Genomic DNA, 26,507 nt, shown 5'->3' with positions numbered 1-26,507 from the left:
GGGTAACATCTTTCATTTCAATAGCACTACAATATCAGAGTTCTGCTCTGATCTTTGATAGCTTCCTTTAATTAAGTGATCACTGCTTAAGTCAGAAAATACACAATTAGTGTTCATTGGTCTGGTTTATGGCCCTGTGGTGTTCACAGCTAACACTTGGAAGTAGGCTGCCCCCTGTGCCCTCTGTTTCTGCAGACACCTAATAATTTCTGAAGCACTCCCCAGCACTTCAGATCACAGATGACACATGACAGATTAATTATGATATTAGAGGAGTAACACAAGGTTGAAGTCAAAGTCATTGAGGAGTGAAGAGCAGTAAAGACTCACAGCAGGTTTGGGAACACGTGTCTATCTTGGGGTAGACATGAGTAGGAACCATTGTCACTGCCTGCCAGTATCCTGAGCCCCTCCCTGGCTATGACATTGTGTCAGCAAAGTTTGTTTTTACTCCACAACAAGGCAGGTGTGAGTTTATGATGATCCAAGAAGGAATGGGGTTTTCCTCATTTCATGTTAACTCCAGGCAGTGGCAATTTAAGCTATGCACCTCCATGTACCCTAGGCAGGATTATGGACTCTGAACCTGCTGTCATCTCTGCCAAACTGAACAGAATAAAGGAATAAAGCAACAACAACAAAAATTACTATAAATTCTTCCACTTTGATTACATCTTAGGAAAAATCCTTTGCAGTGTTACTGGGTGCAGATTCAGGCTGAAAGACAGTGAGCAAAGTGATGCCCAGTCTGGTTAGAAAGCAATAGATCAGCAAGAGGCGAAATGGAAAACACAAAAGGTAAAGAGAGAATATTGTGTAGTGAATCCTTAAACAATAGCTGAGGGTCAGTACAGGATTAAACTCCAGGGAATATTTCCTAAGGGGTTGTCCTGCCCACCTGATTTCAAAGCATTCAGTGGCAGAAATGTAATAGGGGATGCTCTTTCACCCCTGCTCTGCCCTTTGCCAGCATATGTGACTCCTGTCTCTGCAGCCTTTGAAACTGCAAAGATTCAGAGCTGAATTTTGTCCAGGTCAGTTGAGAAGAAAAAGGGGAAGGCAGCAAGATCCCTCTCACTCTACTGGATTTGCAACTGGATGCTTCCCTCAGGACACAGGATTTATAGGGCACTGGTGAAATTGTTTCTACAAAGAGCAGCATTTGATCCTCCTGCGAACATGCTGTGCCTCTGCTGCTGCCAGGGCTGGCTCAGCAGCCAGGGAAGGTATTTCTAAGAGGGTCTGAAGGACCCTGTGTGTCATCTGGCTCTCTGTTATTGTTGTCTTGAGCCCTCATTTGTTCAGGCCAAGGTAAATTCTTGCTCAGCTGGAAACTTCCCCAGCAAAGGGATGAATGCAATGGTCCTTGGGAAATGGCCCAGGGCTGAGAAGTCGTACCAGTTCCAAGGGAAAACTAAGCCTTTGTTCCTCAGAAGCACAATCACCATGAAATGTATTTTGACTCTCAGAGGAAAAAAAAACACACAGCTTTATGGGAAAATGTGGCTTATGCAGGGATACTCTGCTTGTTTTCAATCCTTCCTCTTGCAAATACCTTTTCAACTCCTGAAATGATTTCAACTGAGTGTGACAGAACAGAGCTATTTCAGGATTAATTAATTTTTTATCAGTTTTGAGATGCAACAAAAGATTTGAAAGAAAAAGAAACTGACTGTGCTCTTGTAATATTGCATGTGAGAGACTTTCTAGGAATGAGACCATCTAAAAACCTCCAAAATACGTCAGTTAGAGAATAGGATTTCCTACCTAAGTGATGCATCATTGCATTTATTTCTTACAGGAAAATAAAGCAACATCTGGTACAGTTCTGCAACAAACCAGACTACAGTAATGCTAGTTCCCACAGAACTGGTGAGTCCTTGTTTTAGAAAGGGTTTAGCATCTAGCAAAATCCTAGCAATCTTTCTCTATTTCCCTTGATTGGAAAGAAAAGGCTAACAGTCTCTCTCATATTCAGACTGTTTATTATTTTTTCTTCATTATTACTCTTTTTCAATCTCCCAGGTAAGAAAAAGCAGGTGCACTGGTGCTCACAGGACACTTATGCCAGATGTAGCCTCACCCATGAAGAATCAGTAACCGGCCTCCTAAAACCAGACTTTGGTACTCTGGCTCCTATTTAAATAAGTTTACTTGGGCTGGATGACTTCAGGATTCACTTCTTCTCTTAAAATTAGGTAGGACTATGAGAAAGCACATAGAAGGAAAATATTGACTGGCATCCAGTTGGTGAAGATCTCAGCAGGGTCCTGCATCTCTAAGGCTAGAGGTCTTAATGCATTTTTTTTCAGTGTAAAACAGGTGATTAGAAAGCACCCTTCGGTGCTTGTAATGATTTGTGAGGTCCCTAGATGGCTTTGGCTACAGCAGAAATTGGGACAGGATTTTACTGAGAGCTGAGGCAATCTGTCTCCTTTCTCACAGAAGAATAAAAAAAAGGAGAAATAGCTTAGAAGTAAATTAAAACAAGAAGCTAGCCCTAGGAGAAGTGTCTAAGGAGAGAAGATAAAGGAAGGAGTCCTGTGGGAATGAAAGGCTCTGTTCTTTGTACTGGTTTAGCTGCTCCTTCCCTTTGCTTCCAGCTTGTTTTAGGATTGTTGTTTATTCTTTTTAGAATGCAAAAAGGAGGAGAGAATTAAATGGGAGGGGGAATAAAGCCTAAATGCAAATCAAAATAGGTGGTCTGGACAAGAACCAGTTATGGTACCAAGCCAAATGGGATGCAGGTGGGCAGTGATGCTTTAGCTGGAAGCCTCTTTTGAGGCTCATAAAGGCTTTCTGAGACTGAGGAGCTCTAGTTCTGTTCAGAAATTGGTCATCCCCCAAATGCCAAAAATAACCCTGGCCTGACTTAGCCAGCAGCCTGTGTTGCAACTATACCAGAGTCTGCATGAGTCAGGAAGAAAGCTGTAGGAGAGGAAGGGAAAGGACAGCATTGTGTGGGCTGCCACGGGCTGAGGTGAAGAAAGCACAGTCTGCTACCACCGGTACCCAACTCTTGCTTAAATAGGTTTTTCTGGACAGGTTCAGGATTTGCTTCCCTTCTGAAAAGTAGGTGGAACTGTGGGGGAGGCACTTAGAAGAAAAGTATTGACTAGCATCTGGGTGGCACAGATTTTGCAAGGTTTTGCATTTCAAGGCCAGAGGTCTGAACACTTTTCCTTTTGCAGAAGAGAAAGGTGGCCATTGCAACACGGGTTTGCTCTTACCTTGATGGGAGTAGCGACTTCTGGGCTGGCTACCACTAAAGGAGAGATTAACAGCATGCCTGAAAACTCACTGGGTCGCTCACTAGCTGTCAGAATGGAGATGGCTCCCCCCTGCAATGCAAAATAACAGCCCACAGCTTAATACAGGTGCCAACATCTTGTTTGTATAGTAATCCTGTTACTGGATGAGGTTTAGTCCAAGCAAGCAATTACTTCTGCCCCACTGAGAGTGCAGTGTGGTCAGCAAGGAAGGCTGGGGGAGTAGAAGCACTGGAAGTGTCTGGTTTTTGTGGGGGAGAAGAGATCTGGTTTCTGTTCTCATGCTATAAACCCTCACATCACACTGAACTCAACTTTCCATGCAACGCCCATGAGCTCCCTGGGATGCCTTGTGTCCTCCTTACTTTAAAGGACTGAGAAGAAGAAAATGTCTGAAGTGGTAGTTCAGGTGGGACTTGAAAAATTAGTGGAGGTTTATCAGCCTGACAGACTTGGTGCTTCACGGAGAAGATGCGGTGAAGCCGCGCTTGCTCCGTGCTGTGTCACCGGTAACCTGGGCAACAGCAACGCTGCCACAGGCACGTGAAAATCTTCACTAATTAATGGGAATTAAATATGCTCCTCCCCAGTGTCCCCAGCCCCTCCAGCCCCGCAGTGCTGTGCCCAGGGCTGGCAGCAAACACCCAGCCCCTGGTCTGGAGCTAAATGAGAGGCAGGCTGAGCCATCCCGCATGAGGACGGGCTGGTGGCTAGGGGCGCAGAGGGAAGGGAGCCGGGGGGCTTGCTGGGGAAACTTTGCAGAGGATTAGTTGCCAAGGGAAATATTTGGTGAACTTCCACACTTCTGGAGAGCCAGGGGCTTGTTAAATGGAGCAGCAACGAGAAGGATTTCAAAGACCTCACTGGGAAATTGCTCCTTGTTACACAGTGGCTTTGGAGCAAGGGAGCCCTTCAGAGCATGCCATGCCTTCTTATGCCAGAACACTTACTTATCTGAGCATGGACTGAATCCCAAAGTACTTATTCATTTTCCTCTCCTCGGGGAAGGCAGGGAGGGCAGATCAATGACATCAGTGGGAATACTGTTAGCTTGAATAAAGGGATTTGGCCCGTGCTGTCAGAATCAGGCTTCAGATCTGTTCACCAAATCAGTGCCTTTGTTTTTGCAGCCTTAATCCCTGGTACATTTTCCTGTTAGGTTGTTTAACAGAATAAGGCTACGGGGTATTTTCATGCTTCATCCCCATGCTGCTTACAAAGCCTTGGAGGGCTTAACCTCCTGGTTACTGGTTAAAATGAAAGGGGAAACTCGATGCTGCAGGGAGCTGGTGAGACTTACCACATAAGCACAGGAATGAATGGTCATGTTAAAAAACAGGCTTCTCGTGGCAAGTGGCTAATTAGGGCCATGGTGGGGGTAGAAAAGTTAAGGACTGTCTTTACTCAAGGCAAATCTCAGGGCTGTAGCATGCTGGCAAATCAATCAGCGAATGAAGTTGAAGGGAAGGTTCTTTGTAGTTTTGTTTTGCTGCTGTGGAATGAGTTATTTCCTGCCATCCCCATGAGTATCACCAGACTATGACACATGTCCTGTGCTGCTGGGAGGGGTAGGGGATGGTGCTTACCATGGAATGCCCCAGGATGAGAACAGGTAGTCTGGGGTGCTCTTTCTTCATGAGATCAATGTGCTGCAAGCTGTCCCTGATGAAGACGTGGAAATCTGAGACAACCATCCGATCACCCTCGCTCTGCCCATGGCCAACTGCAGGGGAAAGCAGAGCACACAGCTGCGTCATTTGAAGCAGTGGTTGCAGTCAAGAAAGGACCTGGCAGAAGTAAGACTGTTGGACTGTTTCTGTCCTAACTTGACCTTCTCCTGCAAGCATCTCTCAACAGAAAAAGTGCTGCAGAAATGCAAAGGAAACTGCACAGAGTTGTCAAGTGCCATACTGACTGTCACCTGACTTTTAAAATAAACATAGAATCATAGAATGTTAAGGGATTGCAAGGGGCCTCTAAATTTGGGGTTCTATTCATCCATGTTTCTATCTGCTATCCAAAACTAAGAGTACAAATTTACTTCTTGCCACCTCCAACATCAGGGTGAGGAAGGGCTGTCTTGTCTTGCTGGTGGGTCACTGCATCCTGGGAAATGGGGATTTGCCTCAGGGATCATATGCTTTGGGTCTGGTGGCTCACTGTGCAGCCATAACTGCTGTGTAGTATCTTAGCCAGAAACAGAAAGATTCTGAAGAGCAGATAGAGTTGGTACAAACTTGATAGATCATGGACACTGCCTTTTCCAGGGCCTGAATGTGCATAAACTTCACAGTCCTGATTTTTCTCATGATACCCTGCAGTGCTGGGTGGGCTGGAAACCTCCTCTGTGTGAGGTAAGGGGTCAGGTGGTGGAGGTTGGAACAGCCTGCAGTGGCAAGCATCCAATGGCAACCTCCTCTTAAACAAGTGTTAATGCAAATTGTACCACACCTGGACACTGCTTCCTCACTCTGTGTCTGGGAATTATCTTGCTTAATGGAAGGGAAAGGGAAGATTAAAATGGGAGATGGTGAGTTGCCATGGGAACAGTGGCATCCCTGGCAGAGGTGGAGCCAGCATCACCACCAACACAGCCCCAGGCAATTTTGAGCTTGCAAAGGCTTGAAATTAATGCCACCTTGGGGAAGCAGTTTGCATGCTTACCTGACCACATATGCATGTTATTGTCTATCACAAATAGGATTTGTCCTTAGAAACAGCCCTTTGCTTGTTTCTTTATGTTCCATGCAGGTTGTTAAGCAAAACTGTGAAGGGGAAAACACATCCCACCCATATGGGTTAGGGTATAGAGGGTCTTAAACATCTCCCTCCTGCTGGATGTCTCCTTAGGCCTTTTCCAGAGGGCACTGAGGCACATTTACAGACACAAAGGGACAATAACTTGTTAAAGGAGGTGAGGCTGATAATTGTTGACATGCTGGATGGTTCCCCTTGCAGTGATCAGCAAAGAAAAGCACCCCAGACACAGCCACAAAGGTAGTCAGTCACATCTGCTGGCAGTGGTCACACCAGTGGGAATCAGTAGGTCTCAACTTTCTTGTAAGCCACCCAAAAATGTCACCTTGCAAATTAGGCAGAACTTCTAATAAAAAGCTGGATTAAATTCACTCCATCTAGGAAAAACCAAACCCCAAACTAATATTTTGTCAGGTGGTCTCCATGCCTGGGTCTTTTGGCAGTGGAGGCTGCAATCAGCCACCCTGGCTGCCAAAAAACCCCATACACATCACGCTGATCAATTATAAATAGCATTTTACCAGTTCTGCTTTCCACGCACACACTCCAAATCCTGCCAAAATATGGTGCAGCAAGCATCCTCCATGGATCAGTGACCAGAAACAAATAAAAGGGCAAATTAAAATACAGGTCATGATCATCTCCAGAAGTGAAACCATGCATGTGGCTAGAGGAACTATTGACTTTAAATTGGGTTTTCTTACAGATGGAAAGTGAGCTTATTACAACTTTTACACACATTCAGTCCACTCACTTTATGGTCCTCAAATGTGTTATCTGCCTCCTATTCAACTCCAAATGTAGCAGCTTAATATAAGTTGAAGAGTCCAGAGAGAGAAACATTTTCCCTAATGGAGCTCTGCACTTCATGGCTTTTTCTCTCTAGTGCTGCCTTACTTGCTTCTGGTCTCTCCTTCTCTCCAGTGCTCAGACAGCTGTGCAAGCAGAGACAGCAAACCCCCGTGGCCCAGGTCTGCAAATGGGCCATGACTCCTTGCTCTGGAGCTGTGAGTCTTTGGTCTATTTTTGGATGAGACAGAGGGAGGTCTGGAAAGCCTCCTTGGCTCTCAGTGTGAAGTATTTCCCCTGCTCCTACCACATAACAGTGACCCTGCTTGTAACAGTCAAAGCAATGATTGTGGAATCCAAGAAATACCTGTGCAATGCTGTGACAAGCTCCTCTTTGAATTTTTCCGGGGTTTTTTATTAATAACTTAATGAACTCCCATTTTAACCCCAGTTTTAAATACTAAACTCCTGTTCCCCACTCAGATGGCACAGAGCCTGAGCAGCAGTTTCTCTGCACATGTGGGACAGGAAAGCCATGCAAGTCTTTGCTTTGATATTATCCCTGCTCCTTGCACAAGGTTAGCCAGGGGCATTGCTAGGTCATAGTCTTTTATTTTACTATTTTCCATTCTTCCCCTCCAAGAAACCAAACTTGTTCCCCCAGTGAATGAGTATATTGCAAATTTCAATTCCCCAGCTGACAAAGCTTCAGGGTGAGGAACTAAGATCCCTTCTATTAGATGAGAGATATTTGCACAACCAAACATCAATACAGTCAAGAATATTGACATGTTTTTCTCTGATCTTTTGCCTTGAGAGCTATTAAGAATGAAAAGTCAGATTCATCCTTGATGTAAAGCTATTAGCTTTGAGTTTTGCTGGAAATGAATCTGCTGTAGTGATTCCAGTGCCACTGGCAAAACAGTGGGTGCAAGAGGAGGGGAACTCTCGGGGTCTGTGTGTCAAGGTGACCCCAAGAGTGTAAAAGTCCTTGTTTCCCAGCCCACACAGCCAAAGAAGGAGTCTGGATGTGTAGCACTGGCTTCTCAAGGTTGTTTATTTTTCCTTATCTAGAACATTCTTTCTCTGACCTGCTGAGCTCTGTCTAGCAGGTCGGCCATGGCATTCTATCTGCCCTCAGGGTGGTGTTTACATTTTATTCCAAAATCTACGTGTACTATATTTACAATGGTGTGCCAACATCTATAATTTATGTTGGACAGTGTTTCTCTACCTTAAACCAATAGAAAAGTGTCACCATCACACCAAGGCATGGACAACAAAGAGAAGAAGAAGAAGGTCAGGACATGCCCAAATCCCTCCAACTTCTCCCCCTGGACTCCATTCTAAAAAGCCCCAAAATTCTACTTTTTCACCCTGTATTAATTCAACTACCACACTACTCAAACCCTTGTGGCTTGTAATTCCTCATACAAAGTTGGCACTATTTTCCATGGGCTAAAATCAAAGCCACAGGTGTTTTTGACTTCATGACAAGGTCTCCAAGCCCCCTGCCAGGGTCTTGAGACAGCCAGGGCAGCCAGAGGGATGTCCTGGACTCCAACAGGGAGCCACCTTCCCCTAGCCACTGGAGCTAACCAGAGACTGCTCCACACCCAAGTGACACAACGCCAAGGGTGACAACAGAGAAATGTCCAAGAATCACAGCTCCATGAGCTCCTCATCACACCATCCCCACAGGGGCCCCTGGTTTCAGCAGGGCACTGTGAGGTGCAGTGCACAGAGCTGTGACTGCTGCTGCACATCCCCACAGCATACTCAGCATCCAAAAGCTTTTAAACTGTTTCCCATCTATCTGTCTTCACACCCAGCTTGTGGGGTTCACTGCTGGTACTGTGTTTCTGCAGTGGCTCAGTGATCATTTTAGGTTGTGTGTACTGACCTAATTGCAGGCACCCTTTCCACAAGACTTTAAAAGTGAGAATCCAAGCCACATATTTTCAAGTTGCAAATCTAGAATTAGGAGGTTTAAGCATCCATTTCCGACCAAACACAACACTGCAAAATAACATACTTCAATCAAACAAAATCTGAATAAAGGCTTGATCATCTGGCCCAATATGTCACAGTTATTAAATTCTTTCCTTTATTTTCAGCATGAGCATGCTCAGACTGTGGTTCTGGCCCTGGAGTCAAGAACAACAAACAACTCAGTCAGTCCTGTCAGAGAGCATGACTTCAGAGTGTGATTCCACCTATGATTATAGATCCTCCAAAGCTACACATTTCTCTGGAAAAAATAATACTGACTGCCTGCACAGGAAGACAAAGATGAGAATTCAGTGATGGAGTATTTGAGGGTGTGAAGTCTCTGGGGAGTTTGTTATAACCATGTAAGTATGACTCTGCCTGCATAACAGATCCTGTGACCCTAGAAATACATACTTCTAACAAGTCCCTTCATTCCTCAAATCCCATATTCTCTCATGCTGTGGGGCTTGCTTTTGAAAACCACTCCAAAGCAGCCAGGCTCTTCAGCTGACATTGGCTCACATGCCTCAAAAAAAAAGGTTACGTCCTGTTCAGATTGGAGATATCCTGAAAAACATGTAAATAAAAAGCAATCCAACTTGACACTCCTTTCCCTTCATTCAAAACCAAATGGGAGCTGCCTGGAGAAGTAAGCAGCCCAGCTCTGGGCTTGCTGGGCAGACTCAGCCTGGTGAGGGGGCCTGGGCTGGATCTCCATCAGCACAATGGTTTTTTGCTGGGGCTGTGGGGCCACATCAGCAGTCCTTAAATGCAGGAAAGAGGACCAGCAGAACATCAGCAGGGAGGAGAGCTTGGCAGTAGCTGTCCCTGCACACTGTGGGTGCCTCAGCACGCAGCTCTGCGGGGATGGGTGAGGGTGGCAGCACACCCTGTCCACCCTCAGGTGCCTGCGCTGGTTTTGTTCTAAACACTAACTTATACAGCAGCCACACACCATACATATTTGTTTCTCTTTCCAAGTACTCAACCCTCCTGACAAAAGTGGAGCCTGACCCTGGATGCTCAGGTGAAGACTGAATTGATACTCTGACCTTCAGCAGGAACATTTTGCTATGGAAACTGAGGTGATGGGAATGCAGATCAAGTGTTGAGTTCAGCCATGGTGCTGTAAATTCACCAATTTCAGTGCCGTTCCTTAAAGCTTACAGTCACGGGAAAGCAGAAATGCACCATGTGGTTTTTTCAGCCTTTGCCCCCTATTTATTATGGAAAAGCCATAAAACAAAGACAGAGGACAGGAGAAATCTGCCTAGGGAACAGTAATTTTTCAGGAAGAATTTGTATCCTGGCTTTTCACATATTTTGGTGTTTCCAAAGGAGAAAAGGGATGGTTTGGATCCATTTTTATTGTAGTGAGAACACCACCACTGTAGGATGAGATGTTCTCCCCTGCCAACTGATGGTAGAAACAATCAGGAGGAATCAGGAGGCTACTGATGCCTCAGGATTCATCAGTACTATCTGTTTTCCTCTCTAGAGGCATAACTCCAAGATTTTAGAGTGGGAGAATCAGGAACAGGCAGAGCCAGGGGTTAGGTCAGGAATTCCAGGCTGACCACTCCCTCAGCACAGCCACATTTTGAATTGCAATGGTACTAACAGAGGAGTGTCAGGAGTTTTCTGTGGCTAAAGGTGAGAAGTGCCCCCACTGTGAAGTAAATGATTCCCAGACACAGCTGAGGAGCAGCTCTGGTACCACAGAGTCCCACACTGGAAAGAGGGGCCATTAGCAAGGCTTGGTGCTGGAGAGTTTGATTTAATAAGCTGAGCATGATGTGATTCAATTCCCAACGAGCTGTTGTAGGTCAGAAAAGGTGATTTTGCTGCTTTAGCAAAATCTGTCTGTGCCCACAGCAGTGGGCAGCAGCTCGTTACAGCACAGACAGTGGTGTGCAGCAGAAGGATTTGTGTTAGAACCCACAGCCAAGCTCACATTGAAGATCCTCTTCTTTCACTGCCTTGTTCATCAATAAGCTTGGTGGAATCTGATAGGTCCATTTAAAACAAATGCCCAAATGGCTTTTGGAAAAGAAGCTATTACGTGTTTATTAGCTTTGGGAAAGATTTGTCCTCTGCTTCTCTTTTCTGCCCAAAGTTGGAGATGGAATGGACCTCTCACTGGTGTTGGACACTGATGTGTGTAGGTGAGCCTACCACACCCTTTTTTGCTCTCACCCCACCACAGGTCATGCTGCTGGTAAGATACATGAGCATAGTTGTGTCCTGCTTGCTGTCTGCTTTAGGAAATAAAACACATAATTAAAAATTCTCACAGATGCACAGAGGAATGATGCTGGGTCTGCAGCCCACAGGAGGGAGATGCCAGTGACAGAAATGTGGATGGTTCTTCTGGTGCACAAGGTGTAATGTGCCAGCCCAAACCCTCACCCCGATCTCCCTGAGCTTGCAGCTGCTTGCTCAGGTGGGCACCTCACTCTGATGGCCCCCAACCAATCCTGAGACCCCAGTGCCATAGGAAAGCACCACTTCAGCAGCTCATTTTATATCCAAACCCCACAGACAGGGAGAAGCGATCCTTGCCTGCCTCTGCTTTCCTCTCTGCCCTTTACAAAACACATTCAGACTTGGAGATAAAACTTAGAGCACAAGATGCAGCAGATACAATTTTCCAGAGTGTTTCAGCTTTAGCAGCCAGTGCAGCAGTTAATGAAGTGTGTCACCAGGCATTGCAGCTGATGCCTGTATTTATGAGCTCTACTGAAACTCCTCTGAGCAGGGACTGCTTCTTCTTTTTTTTTTTTTTTCCCCAGCACTCATACAGCACCAGCACCACAGGGCATCACCACAGACCTTGGTCCAAGGCACAGCAAGATTTAAAAGTAGTAATTAACTCTAATCCCAGATTATAAAGCAGCATAGCTTTGCAGAGGAGGAGTTTGGAGAAAGCACATAGATGGAGAATTTGCAGGAGACAATACACAAGGCAACACAGCAAATGTTCTGTGAAGCCTTGATTTTCTGCTTGGTGACTTTTTAAGGTTTAATGAAAAAATTATTAATGAATAGTAAACCCTTCAAATTGTCATAACAGTTCTCTACTTAAAAAACTATACTTGTTTTGTAATGATTTAAGTACACATCTTTTTCATCAAGTGAGTGAAGCTCATTAATTAAACATACTGGATTTCAAAGCTCTCAGTGTTTAATTATTTGTTTAACAAGCAGTACATCTAATCCACCATTCAGGCACAAAAACAACTAAAACAACAGGAAGAATCTTCAAAGCAGGACGATCAACATCTGGAAAAGTCAACGGACTGTGCCTGTATTGTCAGTAACACATAAAGCAAATGTTCCACTGGCAGAACAAATACACAAAGGAAGCACCTCAGAGATCATCCTGCTGATTCCTGCTCAACAAAGCATCTTTCTTGCCCTCAGAACAGACTTATCACAGTAAGGGATCTTGTTCCTGTTTGATTTCCCCAATTTGTTTCCATTCTTCAACCAAATCAAGTCTGATGCACAGAGGGAGCTATGAAATTTCTGCCCCCCATCTGTACCTGCTCTTCATTTTGCTCATGTGGAGAGCATTGGCAGCAGGATAGAGACACAGAGCCAGGAGAGAGCAAGGTAAGCTCTCCTAGGATTTAAGACATAGGTCATGCTGCCTTGACTCTGACCAAGCTGCCATCTAGGTCAGCTGCTGTGCTTATTTTGCATCTAAACCTTGGAGCTGAGTGTCTCAGTGTGCACCTGACTGAGCCTCAGCTGTGCACTCTCATCCTCCCCCACAGCTCTGCTTTCCACTGGAACAAAAACCAGTTTGTCACAAGCCTGTGGTCCTTCCCAGGAAGATTGCTTTCACATCAGGTGGGAACTATTAGGAACTCAAAGGAGAAGATCCTCTCTCACCGCTGCTTCCACTTTCATGTTCTTTGAGAACCTGAAATACAGCGCAACATATGCTTATCCTTACCAACATCTGGGTAGTCCTGGGCATCCCTTCTTTAGCACCTCCAGTACAGAAACAGTGAACACACTGGGTTTTCCCACACAGGCACATTATACAACCACGAGATGTGGTACCCAACAGAATTACCTCTTACCCTGCCTGTTTTATGTATGAAGCATGTAACTAAGAACTACAGGTGAATTCTGCCTCTCTCTGACCAAAAAAGAGCCTTGTCCTGAAGGCACAAGTCCATCAGCTTCCCTCTTCCTTTCTAAGGTTAGGAAAATAATTTTCCTTTCAGCATTTGCTGGGTAGTTTTTATTCACTTGCCTCACACAAAGAGTGCAGCAAACTGAAAGCATTCTCCTCCCACATCAGAGACACATTTGCAGAGATGAGATATTTTTAGAACCGTGCACACAGAGATATATTGTTTGTTGTCTTGGTTAGGAAAAAAAAGCAACAGTCAATTTTCTATACTAAAATTATTTGTGCCTTATTGCTAGGGAGCAGACAACCAGTCATCTTGCTAAAGCCATTTGAAATTTTTTCTGTACTCCAGAGATGACAAACAAAATGACCTGGTATATATCAGAGCAGTCGTTAATTCTGGCTAACAAGGCAAACTGTTTCTGTCAATGTTAAGAGCCAATTCTTCTCTAATGGATACAAACATGGTTCCTTTGGCTTTAGAAGACTTGCCCATTTCTAATGCAGTTGCTGAATTTGGCTCTGAACTGCAGTTCCTTAAAAGTCTTCCTGGAACATTATGTTGCTCATGCAAACATGCTGAAAAAACCCATCTGAGTGTTTGTGCTGCAAAATAAGGAGCTGCATTTACAAACAGCAGTCACTGTGGCCAGGCTAGAAACCTAAGTGTCTGTGGGATGCCAGGAGATGAAGGGGCCAAGACAGTATGAAAATCTGCACATGCCACAGTCACTTCCCACACTGCCTGGAGTGGGGCAGCTTTGTCATCCCTGTCACAAAATCAGGAAGCTGCTGTGACGTGGCTGGTGAAGCTAACGTCCATGAAAGAGGAATATGGAGCCCACTTCCTTTTCCACAAGGCACATGCACAACAGTATTCCACTTTCTTCCTCAGGCCCTTCTGCAGTGCCACCTCCCAAGCCAGCCCTTAAGAACATAAAAGCAGAAGACAGCTGGCAGAAAAATCCTTTTCTACCAGGCTGCTGGGATCAATGGTTTGAAAACATTGCACAAAGCCAGTGTAGATGGCTGAGCAGCTGTTGAGCTCCTCTGCAAAAGCATTTCTCTAGCTGATGAATGAAATGATTCCTGTCTAATCTCTTCTCCTATGGGATGAAGATCACAACACAATATAAGATATATAATCAGCAAAGCGCAACTTACAGTGGCCCTAAGGAGTCAGAGACACTAACTAGTCAAGCACTAAGGGATTTTATTTAGGGCCTATAATAATTTTCATAAGGGACTATAATTTTTAACAGTTATTCTTGCAGTTTTGCACTGAGATTTTGCCCTCTTTCATGAGGAGCACATAATTTCCTGAAGTATTGGTGAGGTGACTTTATTTAGTAATGGAGTTTATCTTCAAAGACTTATTCTGTCATGACATAGAGTGAGTATCAATGCCCAGATACTGCAGAAAAAAATGCATGGTCTTTGCTGGAGTTAATCCAGGGTCTCACAAGTTCATTTGATCTATATGCTGCTGATCTAAGAGCAGAGAAGAGTTTTTTTTCTTCTCCCCACGTATGACTTGAGATATCACTATTGTAGCTAGAGTTTCACCTTCAGTGGAAGAGGCAAGCAGTCAAGGGATATCTCCCTTGGTATTTTATTTTAGCTTTAAAAACATATATAATGTTCTTCTCTTGTTTTAATCCCATAAATTAAAACAAATAAAAAAACAAAAAAAAAACCAGGGTGCAAATTTTACTTTTTCCTAGCTGAAAACAAGGATGAAAATGCAATTGCATTAACTTTCTGACCCAAGTTCCAGTTTTAAAACAGCTGGAGCACCAATTCAAAATGTCAGGGTTTTCAATGAAAAAGCCAGTGCTGGAGTGGAGCTGCACACTCCCCTTTCCCTTTCCCTTTCCCTTTCCCTTTCCCTTTCCCTTTCCCTTTCCCTTTCCCTTTCCCTTTCCCTTTCCCTTTCCCTTTCCCTTTCCCTTTCCCTTTCCCTTCCCCTTCCCCTTCCCCTTCCCCTTCCCCTTCCCCTTCCCCTTCCCTGCCCATTTATTCCAAAGCATGGCTGCCATGTGGGCTGCCTCTCCAACACACACACGCTATTAACTCCTAAGTGACAGCTTGTTTAACTAGAAAACATTTCCATTTCTTTCCTTAACAAAGGCCATTCATTTCTTGCTCTTCTGCTTGCTTAAAGCTGGTTCCATTTGGGCTGATGGGAGTGTGCACAGCCCTCCTGACTGTTCCCCTGCAGGACTGCTCCAAGTGAGGGACCCTGCCCCGCACGCTGCAGCATCAGCCCAGCTACTCACACTGCCAAATCCAGATGTGAGCCTTGGCTAGTTCTGTGCTTGAGCAAACAATCAAATCAATTAGCTTTGGGAAAGACAGACCTAATTCTTCCCTGCCTACAGTAGTTTAGGCATCACAAAGAAAAGAAGATGAAAGCTGGATCATGTAAGAACTCCCTTCGTGCTGCTGACAAATGTCTTGGGAGATGGACACAGCTTCCTTTCAAGCTCTCTTCAAAAGGTTCCTCTCCATGCAGACCACCCATTGGGGACCCACATCAATAACAACAACAACAAAAAAGAATTTTAAAGACCCATTTTTCATCCAATTTATTTACATGTTAAAATAAACATGGGTTCCCATCTAGAGCAAGGGCTCCCAGTGGGTTCTGTTTAGTCTGTGATATTCTTGGCACCAGAACACAGCATTTTTCTATTCCAAAGCAATCTTGGCAAAGAATTCTTGGTTATATAATTTTTTAAGCAACTGGCAAATGAATAATAATGTTTCTAAAAAGAGCGACTCGTGTTCTAGGATACCAGTAAGGTGTTTTACCAATTAATCTGCCAAAAGGTCATTAAGAAACCTGAGATCTCAAGACCCTTCATTCAGGGTCAGCTCTCTCCATGGGTTGCACTTCCAGTTCTCAATCACCCTGTCCAAAGGGAGCTTTCTCACAGAGTTAAAAAGATTTTTCCCTTTTTGCTTCACTCCTTCGTATGGCAGTGCCACCCTCATTAGATGGGATTTGTCCCCGTTCCTGACAAGGCACGAAGGAAATACCACTGTCCCAGAGCCAATAGCTTTTTATACCCACTTTGCACAAGCTCAATGGGTGAGCAGCAGGTGGATTATTTGAAATAAGGGCAGGGTTTTTTAATTAGGTTTTTTGGGGGGTTTTTTTTGGTTATTTTTTTTTGTTTTTGTTTTTTGTTTTTTTGGTTTTTTTTTTTTGTTTGTTTGTTTTTTGTGGTTTTTTTTTTGTTTTTTTTTGTTTTTTTTTTTTTTTGTTTTTTGTTTTTTTGTTTTTTTTTTTTTTTTGTTTTTTTTTTTTGCAAGGTACATCCACACAGAGCTGTAGTTCTCTCAAACCCTAACAGATCTGGGAGCAACACAATTAAGGAAGAAAACCTCCTGATGAAGCAGGTCTGGCAGGGAGCATTCCTGGGTGGGTCAATCCTGCCCAGTGTGCCAGAGCATAAATGCTGCCAGTTGGCTCATGGCTGAGTGGCATTTGGATGGTGCACGGGGAAGTCACGGGGAAGTGGCAGGGCAGAAAATAGCTCCCCTAAATCCATCCTGCAGCAAAGCTGTTGTCCTTTCCTGGAGAAGCTGATGTCAGAGTTAGTGTTGCAGTTGCTTTTTACCACTTCATACCCTTTTGTCTTGTAACTTTCCCCATTGCAACTCTGAAATTCTCCTCTGTACATATATATTTACCAAAAAACAGGATCAAACAGGCAGGTTATTGGTATCTCTGCTCTATTACTCATTTCAAGCCATGGCTGAGTGACAGGAGGCAATGAATCCTGGCTGGCAGGTCTACAGTTCAGTAAACAATGCACAGATAGAAGTGTTGAGCTGTGGAAGGTTAAAAGACCCAAATGCTGGTTTTGGGCTGTGAGAGCTATTTCACAATCAGCCAGCAAGGGTGTATTTGCAGCTCAGGGAGAGCTCTCTGCAAAATCTGGACAGGAGAGGTGCAAGATTCATGAAAAGGCACAGGGCTGTAGCCAAAAGTACAGGTGGTACCAGGCAGGGTCAGTTCAGAGGTGTCCTCTGCCTCCTCTCCCTTCCCCCAGCCCTCTGCTGAGCTGGGCATGAACTTGGCACCACGGATGGGTCAGGCTGTAGCATCAGAAAAACTGCCAGGATCTGTCAGCAGGCTTTGTCTTGAATAAATTCAGAACCAGAAAATAAATGTAGCATGGAGGATGTAAATTTTAAGAGATCTGGGTTGAAAGCATTAGTCTTTGTACCATCTACAATTCAGCACTTTTTTTTTTTAAACTTTATTTTTGTAGCTAAGCAAGAATTCTCAGATTAGAGAGTACTGCCAAGCCCTGAATAAATCCCAGCATTAGAGATGCTGTGGGTATAACAGCTCTCCCCATGAACTGAATCTGCAGACGATATCTTCAGAGAAATTAACCCTTGAGTGCCACAGGACAGGCTCTGTAGCATCAGTTTCAATGCTCTGGGAAATCTCACCCTGTGGTTAGAACAGGTTTGTCCTATCCATGGAGCAATACTGATGAAGGGTGGAGAAAAGCACAGGCTTAGAATAACTTAGAATGGCTGACACAGTACCTTTTCTGCATTGTTGGTGAAGTGGACAAGTTTCCAGGTGGAATCCTGAAGACAAATTCAACCAAAGGGTGTGTAACTACCAAACTAGTCAAGCAGTTTGTAATTACCTGACATCTGATTGTTTATTTTCCATCCACAGCCCATTCTTTAGCAGTTCTGAAAGCACTTGCTTAGAATTTGGATATAAGGAAAAGCTATACAGGTGCAATTTAACCTTTCTTATTTTTCTGCCTCATCCCTTTCAATATTGGTGAGATGTTTTATTATAAGCTGCTCTATTCACTGGCTGAATCTTCCTCTCAGCCTGTGAAGAGCCATTCACAGTAATGGTTTTGCATTCTTGGAGCTCAGGGCTTCTCAGCTGCAAGCTCTCTGGAAGTGGGTCAACATCACATTCAGATATTTTCATGAATAACCTGAGATATGCTGAGCTGAAGTGTTACTCCTGAGAGCCAAGACAAACCTGTGGCAGAGCCAAGTGGCAGTTTCCAAACACCTTCTTGCATAGCCCACTACTGTGACACAGAATGAGCCACATCCTCATCTGAATCACACAGGATTGATCATAGGACCCTGCAAGAGATACCCACAGCTAAAACTGCAGCACTCTTGGACCATACCAGAACACAGGCCAGATTAGTGTGATGTGAAATGCAGAGAAGTCTTCAGAAATAGAAGCAAAAGAGCTTTTCTAGTGTAGGTCACTAAAATTTGGCCACAGCTGGCACAGACCAGCACATGCTTCCATCTGAGGACGCCTGTTAATTACAGAAATGGGCTGATGAGTCCTTATTTGATGTCTTGGTACATTATGGAACCAAAATCCCCCCATGGCAGTTGGCTCTCTCACTGCCAGAATGCACAGAAGACTTCAAAGTGAGTTCCACATGCATCTTCAGGTAAGGCTTCTTCCAGATGGCCTTAGGTTTTGTAAGGCCTTTTGCAATCCTCATTTTGTTATTCTAAAGAAGGCTCAAGGCCAAATGGAGTGTTACTGGGATGCTGGAGAATCTCATCTGATTGGAGAATGAACCAAAAGGTAACCAGATGTTAGGATTTACTTTGCCAATGGCCTCAGAAGTGAAGAGGATCACACTGCCAGAGGCTTTCAATTATCACGGTTAATTTCCTAAAATTCTGAAATAATTTTCTCAAAGCACCAACTATGATTGTATAGTTCCCTGTACATTTTAAATGCTAAAATGATATTTTATTCTCTAAAATAATAGTTCAAATATGCTAGTTTTTTACTAAAATAGGAAAAAAAAGCCTTAAAGCCTATGAGTCAAATTCTAGTCCTACTGAAGTTAGTGGCATTTAGCTACTGCCTTCAGAGGATGCAAGCATGTATTCTGTGCTTAGCAGCACAGAAGCAATTAAGGCTCAAGCAACTTAGAAATAAATCCCCAAACTACATAAGAATCCCATTAGAAACTTGGCTTTAAATTAGAGGCATTCTGAAAGAAATGAGAGGTTGCAGTGCTGAGCTGGGCATGCAGGGACTGGCACCACTCCCTGAAGGAGAAAGGGGCAAAGCTGGTGGCATCTGATCCCTCAGCAGGGATCAGCTGAGGTCTCAAAGGGGAAAGGAGAGGCAGAACCAGGAAGGGGCCATGGGATGTGTGGCACACAAGTGAAAGACATCAGTTAGTGACAGCAGTTTATGTTAATGCTCTGCCAAGCTCCATGGACAACCAAAAGAGAAATGCTCTGACTCTCATGTTGTGGGTAACTAATAGATGGAGAAGAGAAAAACATTGGCATCCAGCCCTTATGTGGGCAGGAATACACTGGGACAAAAAGTGAGGACCTTCAAAGAGTCAGAGGAGCAAGAGCCTGGAACAGCCTGCTCAGCAGCAGCAGTGTTTGCTGGCAGCCACACTTGGGTAAAAACTGATCTTTGGCTGCTTGTGAAGAAGACAGAAGGACACTGTTTGCCTAGATAATGCAGGGAGTGTCTTCCTGCCCGTGCTGCTAACAGGAGTATGTCTTAATAATAAAATAAATGCCCTCTTTTAACATTCAAAATGGAAGTGCAATAGGAGAAGAACTATTAAATTAAATCAAATCCAGCGGACACTGCATAACCAGACCTGTTTCTCTGTAATACTTGGACTTATTGAAGAGGGAAGAACCTGAATATGTGAACCAACAAAGGATTAGCGTTTCTATTGTTCACAGATTATTTTCCTTCTGGGGCTTGTTGCTGCAATATGCACTTGTTTGGAGGCACTGATAGAAAACATTCAGTTTTTTAAAAAAAACCTCTACATCTTTTGTTATTAAAAAAATGTCTATTAGTTTTAGAACTTCTGAGAGTCCCTTAAAAGGTCCTCTCATAGTGTGTAACAAATAGAGCTACTCCCAGGAAAATCAGCAGGGAGAAAATCCACCAGCTGGAAACAGAAATTCCAACTCTGGAACAACATGCCACACTTTATGAATGAGCAAATAAACAAACAATGAGCACAAGAACTACAAATTCTGAAAAGCAGTATATGGGCTGCTTCTGCATCTTTATTTTGTCAAGTGGAGCTCTGGAACTCAACAGCTTGGGCCATGCAGGAACAGGAAGCTGTAGGAGGTTGATGCCCAGAAGAAGCCTGGAGCTGGTTTAGACCCTGCACCAGCTCCTGGCATTTCACACTGTGCCAACACACACAGTGTGGTAGGTTTGCCTGGAGTAGGCCCAGGGAATCTGCTAATACAGCAAGTTTTGGTGAAAAATAGGCCGAGTGCCACGGTTTTGATCAAAGCACACAAATGCATGCGACTTAAGTGAGACTACCCATGACTTCAGAAGGAGGTTATTAGAAAAAAACATTCTCTTTTTGGAAGTTTTGGAAAGTTTTGCTGCTTTAGTGAACCATTTCCCCTGATACTGTGATTGTTCAGTTCAGCAAGAAGTATTTTATTCTCAGTTTCCAGTGTAGGCAGGGCACAAAGAGCATTAAAAATGAAGATGAAATTGCAGGTTCAAGCTGTTTATTGACTACTTATATGTTTCACTTCTCTTTGTAAATCTGTTCTTTTCTTCTGCTTGTGCAAATAAGAGTTCTCTTTGCATACCACACTCCTTAATAAGGCTCTACTCCAGGTTAGTGCTGAAACAGGCACTAATCTGAGCTGCACTAATGTGAGCTGGACTGTGCTCCTTTGACTCCTGTCATCCATCTAAAAAAGTACTGAAGGAGTCCAAATAATGTTTTAATCCAACTGGAGTTATATAAACAAGGTATGTTTTTACCCTTTAATTTTCAAAGGGTTTTCAGTAACTTGGAACGGTCATTTGTAACTCAATAGGATGACAAAGTCCATATCTGTATGAAGATATATTTATAGTGAGGAATCATCACTAATTCACCTCTGAAACAACTTCATCCAAATAAGACATGTGATAAACAATAGGAAAGCTAGGCACATTAATGAAATGCTGTTGCTATGGAAAAATTGTTCCTGTAAAGGTGGAAATAAACATGCTTTCTTTTTCTCATAGTACAAAAATGTCTAAAAGCATCTTCTTGAAGATGAAGCTGTTTTTAACCATAGGTACTATTAATGTCTGCTTTTAGGAAGGTAGTTTTTTTCACTCATTTCAAAACCCTCCATGTTTTATTTTTAGAAGCAACATCCCAAATACTAGCAGCTAGGATGCTCTTTAGTTCATAAAAAATAATTTATGCTGGGACATACCATGATTATCTAGTTCAAGCCCCTACTCAAAGTGTTTCCCGTTCAACCAGGTTTTTCAGGGCTTTATTGAGCTGGATTTTAAATATCTCCAAGGCTGGAGATGTCCCCAGCTCCCTGGGTCCTGCTCCAACATCTGACTGCCCTCATGGTGAAGACATTTTTCCTTGTACATAATAGGGATTTCTTGAGCTGTAACTTGTGTCACTTCCCTCTCATTCCATCACTGGGCACCTCCAAGAGTCTGGCTCTGCTGTCACCACATGCTTCCACTGGAGACTTGTAGACAGCAACAAGATCCCCTCTTCTAAGCCTAAATAAGGCTTCTTAAAAATTCCTTCTCTTCTAAGGCTAAATAAGCCCAGTTTTATCAGCCTCTCCTCGTACATCTTGTCCTCCAGTACCCTAATTGTTTTGACAGCTCTCCTCTGGCCTTGGTCCAGTATGTCAGTGTTTTCATTTTACTGGGGAGCAAATTGGACCCAGTGTTTCAGATGTAGTCCCAAAAACGCTGAATGGAAGAGAACAATCACTTCTCTTTGGTTGCTGGTTATAATCTTTCAATGCAGCTCAGTATGGGGTGGCCTTCTCCACCACAAGGTCACACTGCTGACCTCTGTTCAGCTTGTCTGTGAGGATCCCCAGGTCCTTTTCTGCAAAGCTGCTTTCCATTCATTCAGTGCCCAGCCTTTAATGCTGAATGGGGTTTCTCCACCACAGATGCAGAACTCCCCAAGTGCCTTTGTTGAAACTTCACAAGGTCCCTGCCAGTCCCTTTCTTCTGCATGTCAAGGTCCCTGTGAATAGCAGCCTTCCAGCATATGCTCAATTTCCACCCTGAAAACTGGCTGAAAGTGCTCTCCATCCCATCATCCACACCACTAATGAAAAAGGTCTCCACTGATATTATATGTAACACTGATTTGTTATTCTTTCCCTTAAAGAACACAGATTCCTCTGATGCCTCTTGAGGCCAAAGTCCCTGATGGTATGAGCTACTGTCCTGCCACAGAAGTCAGTAAAGGAACAAAGTTTGAAGCAAGTTTGACGTCTGTCCAGTAGCCCCAGATAACAGACATAGCTGGCAACATAAAAGGATCTGCTCTCTCAGCCTTAGCTCTAATAACCATCTGGTCCTTGTCCTTCCACCCTCAAGCATCTTGCATGCAGCCGTACGCCTACAGCCTGCAGAGCTGGTTATGGGAGAGCAAGTAAGCTGTTGAAAACATTACATGAGGTTGCCAGCCCTTCTGCACTAATATGAAATGCAATTACAAGTTGCAGCTTGAACCTGCTTTCTGACATAGTGACAGGGTTATCCTGGATTTTATATGAGCAGCTGTGAAAGCAGGATTTGACCCTTGATTTGGGGATTGATTTATACAGGTAAAGACTGAGTACAGATGACAACTGCACAGAATCTTGAAATAACAAGAGTGAAACAACAGACTGTAAGATGAAATGAGCTGAGTTCAGTCAGGGCTATTTCCCCTTTAGTTTTTCAAGTTCACCAAAGTGAAACCTTTGTCCAAAAAGAGGATGTTTTATTCCTGATTATTGGGACCATTCAATCAAAATGCCTGTCACTTAGGCCCAACATTTTCAGCACCACACACAAATTCAATGGTCCACTCCCCTCATGGAGTGTATGTCTCACCTGAGAGACAGAACTGTGGAAGGGAAGCCAGAAGGACTCAACCCTCATGGAAAGAATAAACCTTTTAAATTTCCTGAATGAATGACCCATCTTTCTTCTGTCATGCTGTCTGTCTGTCAACAGTTAACAGTGAGCAGTGACAGGCTGAGGAGCACGGTGTGGGCAGTGGGCAGAGCTGAGAGTCCCAGCTCAGCCATTGTGCTCAGAAGGGAGCACTCTGTTCCTTCTGCTGCCGTGTCCACACTCACTGGACTGCTGTTCCAGCCTCACGCCTCCTTGTGTGAAGGCCAACAGCGAGGCTTTGTTCAAGAAGCAGCTGCTGAAAAGATGTCCTGTCTCATGGAATGACCAACTGACATTTCTCCCCCTGCTCATTAGTAAACAGCGAATTATTAGGAGAACTGGGTTGGGCCGCCTGGCCCATTTCATTTGGAGTAAAAAGTCTCAGATCCCAGTGTGCCCCAAAAGGGATTCCCTTGTAAAGTGGGCTTGAAACAAAGCCAGGGGAGCTGGCTCTCCAGCACCCTCCTCTCATCACCTGATGGAGTGAGGAAAGAGACTGGCTCATGCCAGAAGATGGATGGGGCACGACTGGATGTGTCCCAGCTCTGCTTCCCTCAGAGCTCACACCACATCTCTGCTGGATGACAAGTGAGCTCAGTTCAGCCAGGGCCTGAGCCAAAGATCCTGTTCAACTGGATGACATGCTGTTTATTCAATAACCTTTTGTTACAGGGTGGACACAAAGCAGTGAGGAAATGGTTGAGCAGTTGGGAGGAGCAGAGTAACTGAGGAAACCACAATCTTTGCTGCTGAAGCCCAACATGATCATCTAGTGATGTCCACATACAGGGGCAGTGCTGAAGGAACATCTGCATTGTCTTCCCCCTATCCCAACAGTGCCTGCATCCAGCTCTGGGTTACAGCACGGAGCTTACGTGTCTGTCTTACCTCACTGACTGTACCACAATTAAATCTGACTTAAAAAACAATAATTGGTCAGGGTCAGATAAACAAATAGGCTGCTTTGAGCAGCCTGGCTGTGGTTTGCAAGTTTTCATAGCTCAGAGTAGATGACACTACAGGTCTGATTTCTTTCTTCTATGCATCTTTGCTAAAGGTGTATCCAGCCCTCATAATTTCCAAACTTCCTTGCCTAAAGGACATGTGCAAGACTATGTTTTCCCCACTTTTACAACAGCAGGGAAGTCCATGAAACAAATAAAGTCTCATTCCCCTGAGATGAGTAGAGAGGAAACACCTCTGAGTATTCCCTGCACCTTTCTTAACCCAAACATTTAAAACAAAATACAATGCTGTCTTTGTGTGCTACATCAGACACATCAGCTGTGTGGAGTCTTACTGTTTCTTTATTTTTAGTTTGCTGTGGTCTGGCTGCTTCCTGGCCCCACAGTGTTTTTTCACCAGCCTTCACATGACAAAAAACCAAAAGCTGCATTTGCCTTTCCAAGTCCCGTCCTCTAGAGCAAGAGACACTGCACTATGTGCTTTCATGACTCACTCAGGGTTTTCTTTCTGTTGTGTTGGTGCTCTTCTCAAATAGAAAAAACTCTGACTGCCCTGAAAGAGGCCATGTGGTGCATGCAGAGATTTGGGGCCCTGTGATCCCAGTGTGAATGAAGGGTGAGGGCTAAAGCAGCAGAGATCACTTCACCAGGGCTATACTGGGCTGCAGAAATCTGTAATGATCTCCTCAAAAATAACAAGAATAATGTGGAAACCTCCATTTAATGAAGCCCATCTCAAAGTCCTTATAACTGCCTGCTGTGCCACAGGATACTCCCCTTGGAGTTGTGCCACAGGATACTCCCCATAATTGTATGGTAACACACTGTGTTAGGACACAATTATGGGCACGTTTCAGCATCAAGATGTTGTAGGAGGTGTATCCAGAGGACTTTTTCCTGCATGAGCTGTGGTCCCTCTGGGAGGTACCATCTCACAGCCACCAAAAGAACCCAGGCTCATACAGCAACCTGGAAGAAAGTACGGGGAAATAGACTGTCCAGTTGAAATATTGTGTTCAAGAGCTTATTCAGTGCATGGGGGAAATTGCATCTTAGCTGTAGCAATAATTTTATTATTTCTATAATTTCAAAGAGGCTAAAACAGCATGACCTTGTTTCCTCAGCAAGCTGCGACTGCTACTCTGAGATCCAAAGTTACAAGACCAGTAATTCCAGAAGAGCTGGAGGTCAGAAACAACTGGTTTCACTTTGCCTCAAATTCTTTGGTGGCTGCAGGGTGGTCTCCCAGCTCATCTCTTTCCATGAGAATCTCCACAGCCAAAAACAGAGTTAGAAAAGGAAGGCAGAAGTAAGTTTACTCACTAGCTATTTGTTCATAAGATAACTTTTCTCCAGGTTCTCAGTTGTCTCACTGCCTAAGGAATTCCATGGTGTACTTCAGTATCTGAACTCTCACCCTGCAATTGCATGCTGTGGTTTCAGTTCCTGTGTGCCCCACATTCCTCACTGCTGCCTGGAAGGCAGATAAACCTGACTGCTACCTTCATTCAACATCTGGAGAAGGAAAGGCAGGGAAAAGTTTGGGATTGTACTGAACAGGGAGTCAAAACAGGGATAAAACAGCACTGGCATTGCTCTGCCAGCCAGGGCAAAGAGCCATCTCCCCTGGGGTCCCCTGCTAAGAGGAACCTGTTGCTCTTAGCTGGAAAAAAGTGAAAATGCCCACAGCCTGTTGTAAGCCTCCTGCCAAAGGAAAGGAAAGTGAGTGCCATTCTTCCCCACAGCTCTGCAGAAAAGCACTTCAAGCCTCCCCTGCTCCAGTGCAGTGGGCTCATGCAGACGAAGCAGAGAGCAGACTGCTGTGGGTTAATGGGCCACACCCAGCACCAAGGAGCGCTGGTGCTGCTCCATGGGCAAACCAGCTCCAAATAACATTTGCCAAAGCTTTCCTGACTCCATCCCTAGAGCCTGCCCTGAAGCCTGCCCCATCACAATGTCAGGGAATGCTGCTGTCCAGAACATTCCTGCATGCTAATATACATGAGCTGTTACTTCACACTTGTAGTGCTACACTAACTCTCGTTCTTATTAATTCTGACATCTTTCTTGGTCATTTCCCCCTCCCAGTTTGACCATGTTTAATTCTTTTTCATCTTTCTGTGTAGACCAATCCTTCTCAGTGCTATGAATAAATAAAAGCCTTCTGTTCTCATCAACAAAATGGTCTTTTAACAGTTGCAAGAACAACATAGCAATCACTTAGAAAAAAAAGCAAAACAAAAGCAGCTAATATTTGGTGCATTTAAAAATATCTGCTCCAGCTATTTTCTACATTTTAGAAATAAATCCTTCATTAAACAGAGAAAGCAGTGAAAAAAATAATGGCGAGAAGCACCAGTGGGTGTCTGAGAGGGACCTGCTAACCCATCAGAAATGCTCACCACACACAAAGCAGCAGCAGGGCTGCCAAAGCAAGCTGAACTTCAGTTAGAAACATCTAAAGAATGTGAATAAGCTGTTAGAGCTGCAACCTTCCCCTCTGCTTTGATCTGACATTAAACATAACTCAAGAGTGGGAAACTCAACAGCTTCAAAAGGGTGAAAGGGTCAAAGGTCTTCATGTACCAGGACAGGTAGAGGGTTTATTC

At 44.2% G+C, this 26,507-nt stretch overlaps 1 protein-coding gene across 4 annotated transcripts in view; it reads right to left on the bottom strand.

The window, feature by feature from the left end:
• Positions 1–26,507, bottom strand: part of MGLL (monoglyceride lipase) — a 104,096-nt gene that overhangs the window by 11,475 nt on the left and 66,114 nt on the right. For all 4 annotated transcript variants that reach the window (XM_021532144.3, XM_077786122.1, XM_021532152.3 and 1 more), the window contains 2 exons: positions 4,856–4,992; positions 3,231–3,341 (listed from right to left, as the gene is read on the bottom strand). In XM_021532144.3, the coding sequence (XP_021387819.1) occupies positions 3,231–3,341; positions 4,856–4,992 (248 nt within the window). The remainder of the gene's footprint in view (positions 1–3,230; positions 3,342–4,855; positions 4,993–26,507) is intronic.

This window comes from Lonchura striata, chromosome 12 (genome assembly GCF_046129695.1).
Source record: "Lonchura striata isolate bLonStr1 chromosome 12, bLonStr1.mat, whole genome shotgun sequence".
Taxonomy (NCBI): domain Eukaryota; kingdom Metazoa; phylum Chordata; class Aves; order Passeriformes; family Estrildidae; genus Lonchura; species Lonchura striata.
Note: the sequence above shows the minus strand (reverse complement) of the source record. Positions and strands in the feature narration are given on the sequence as shown.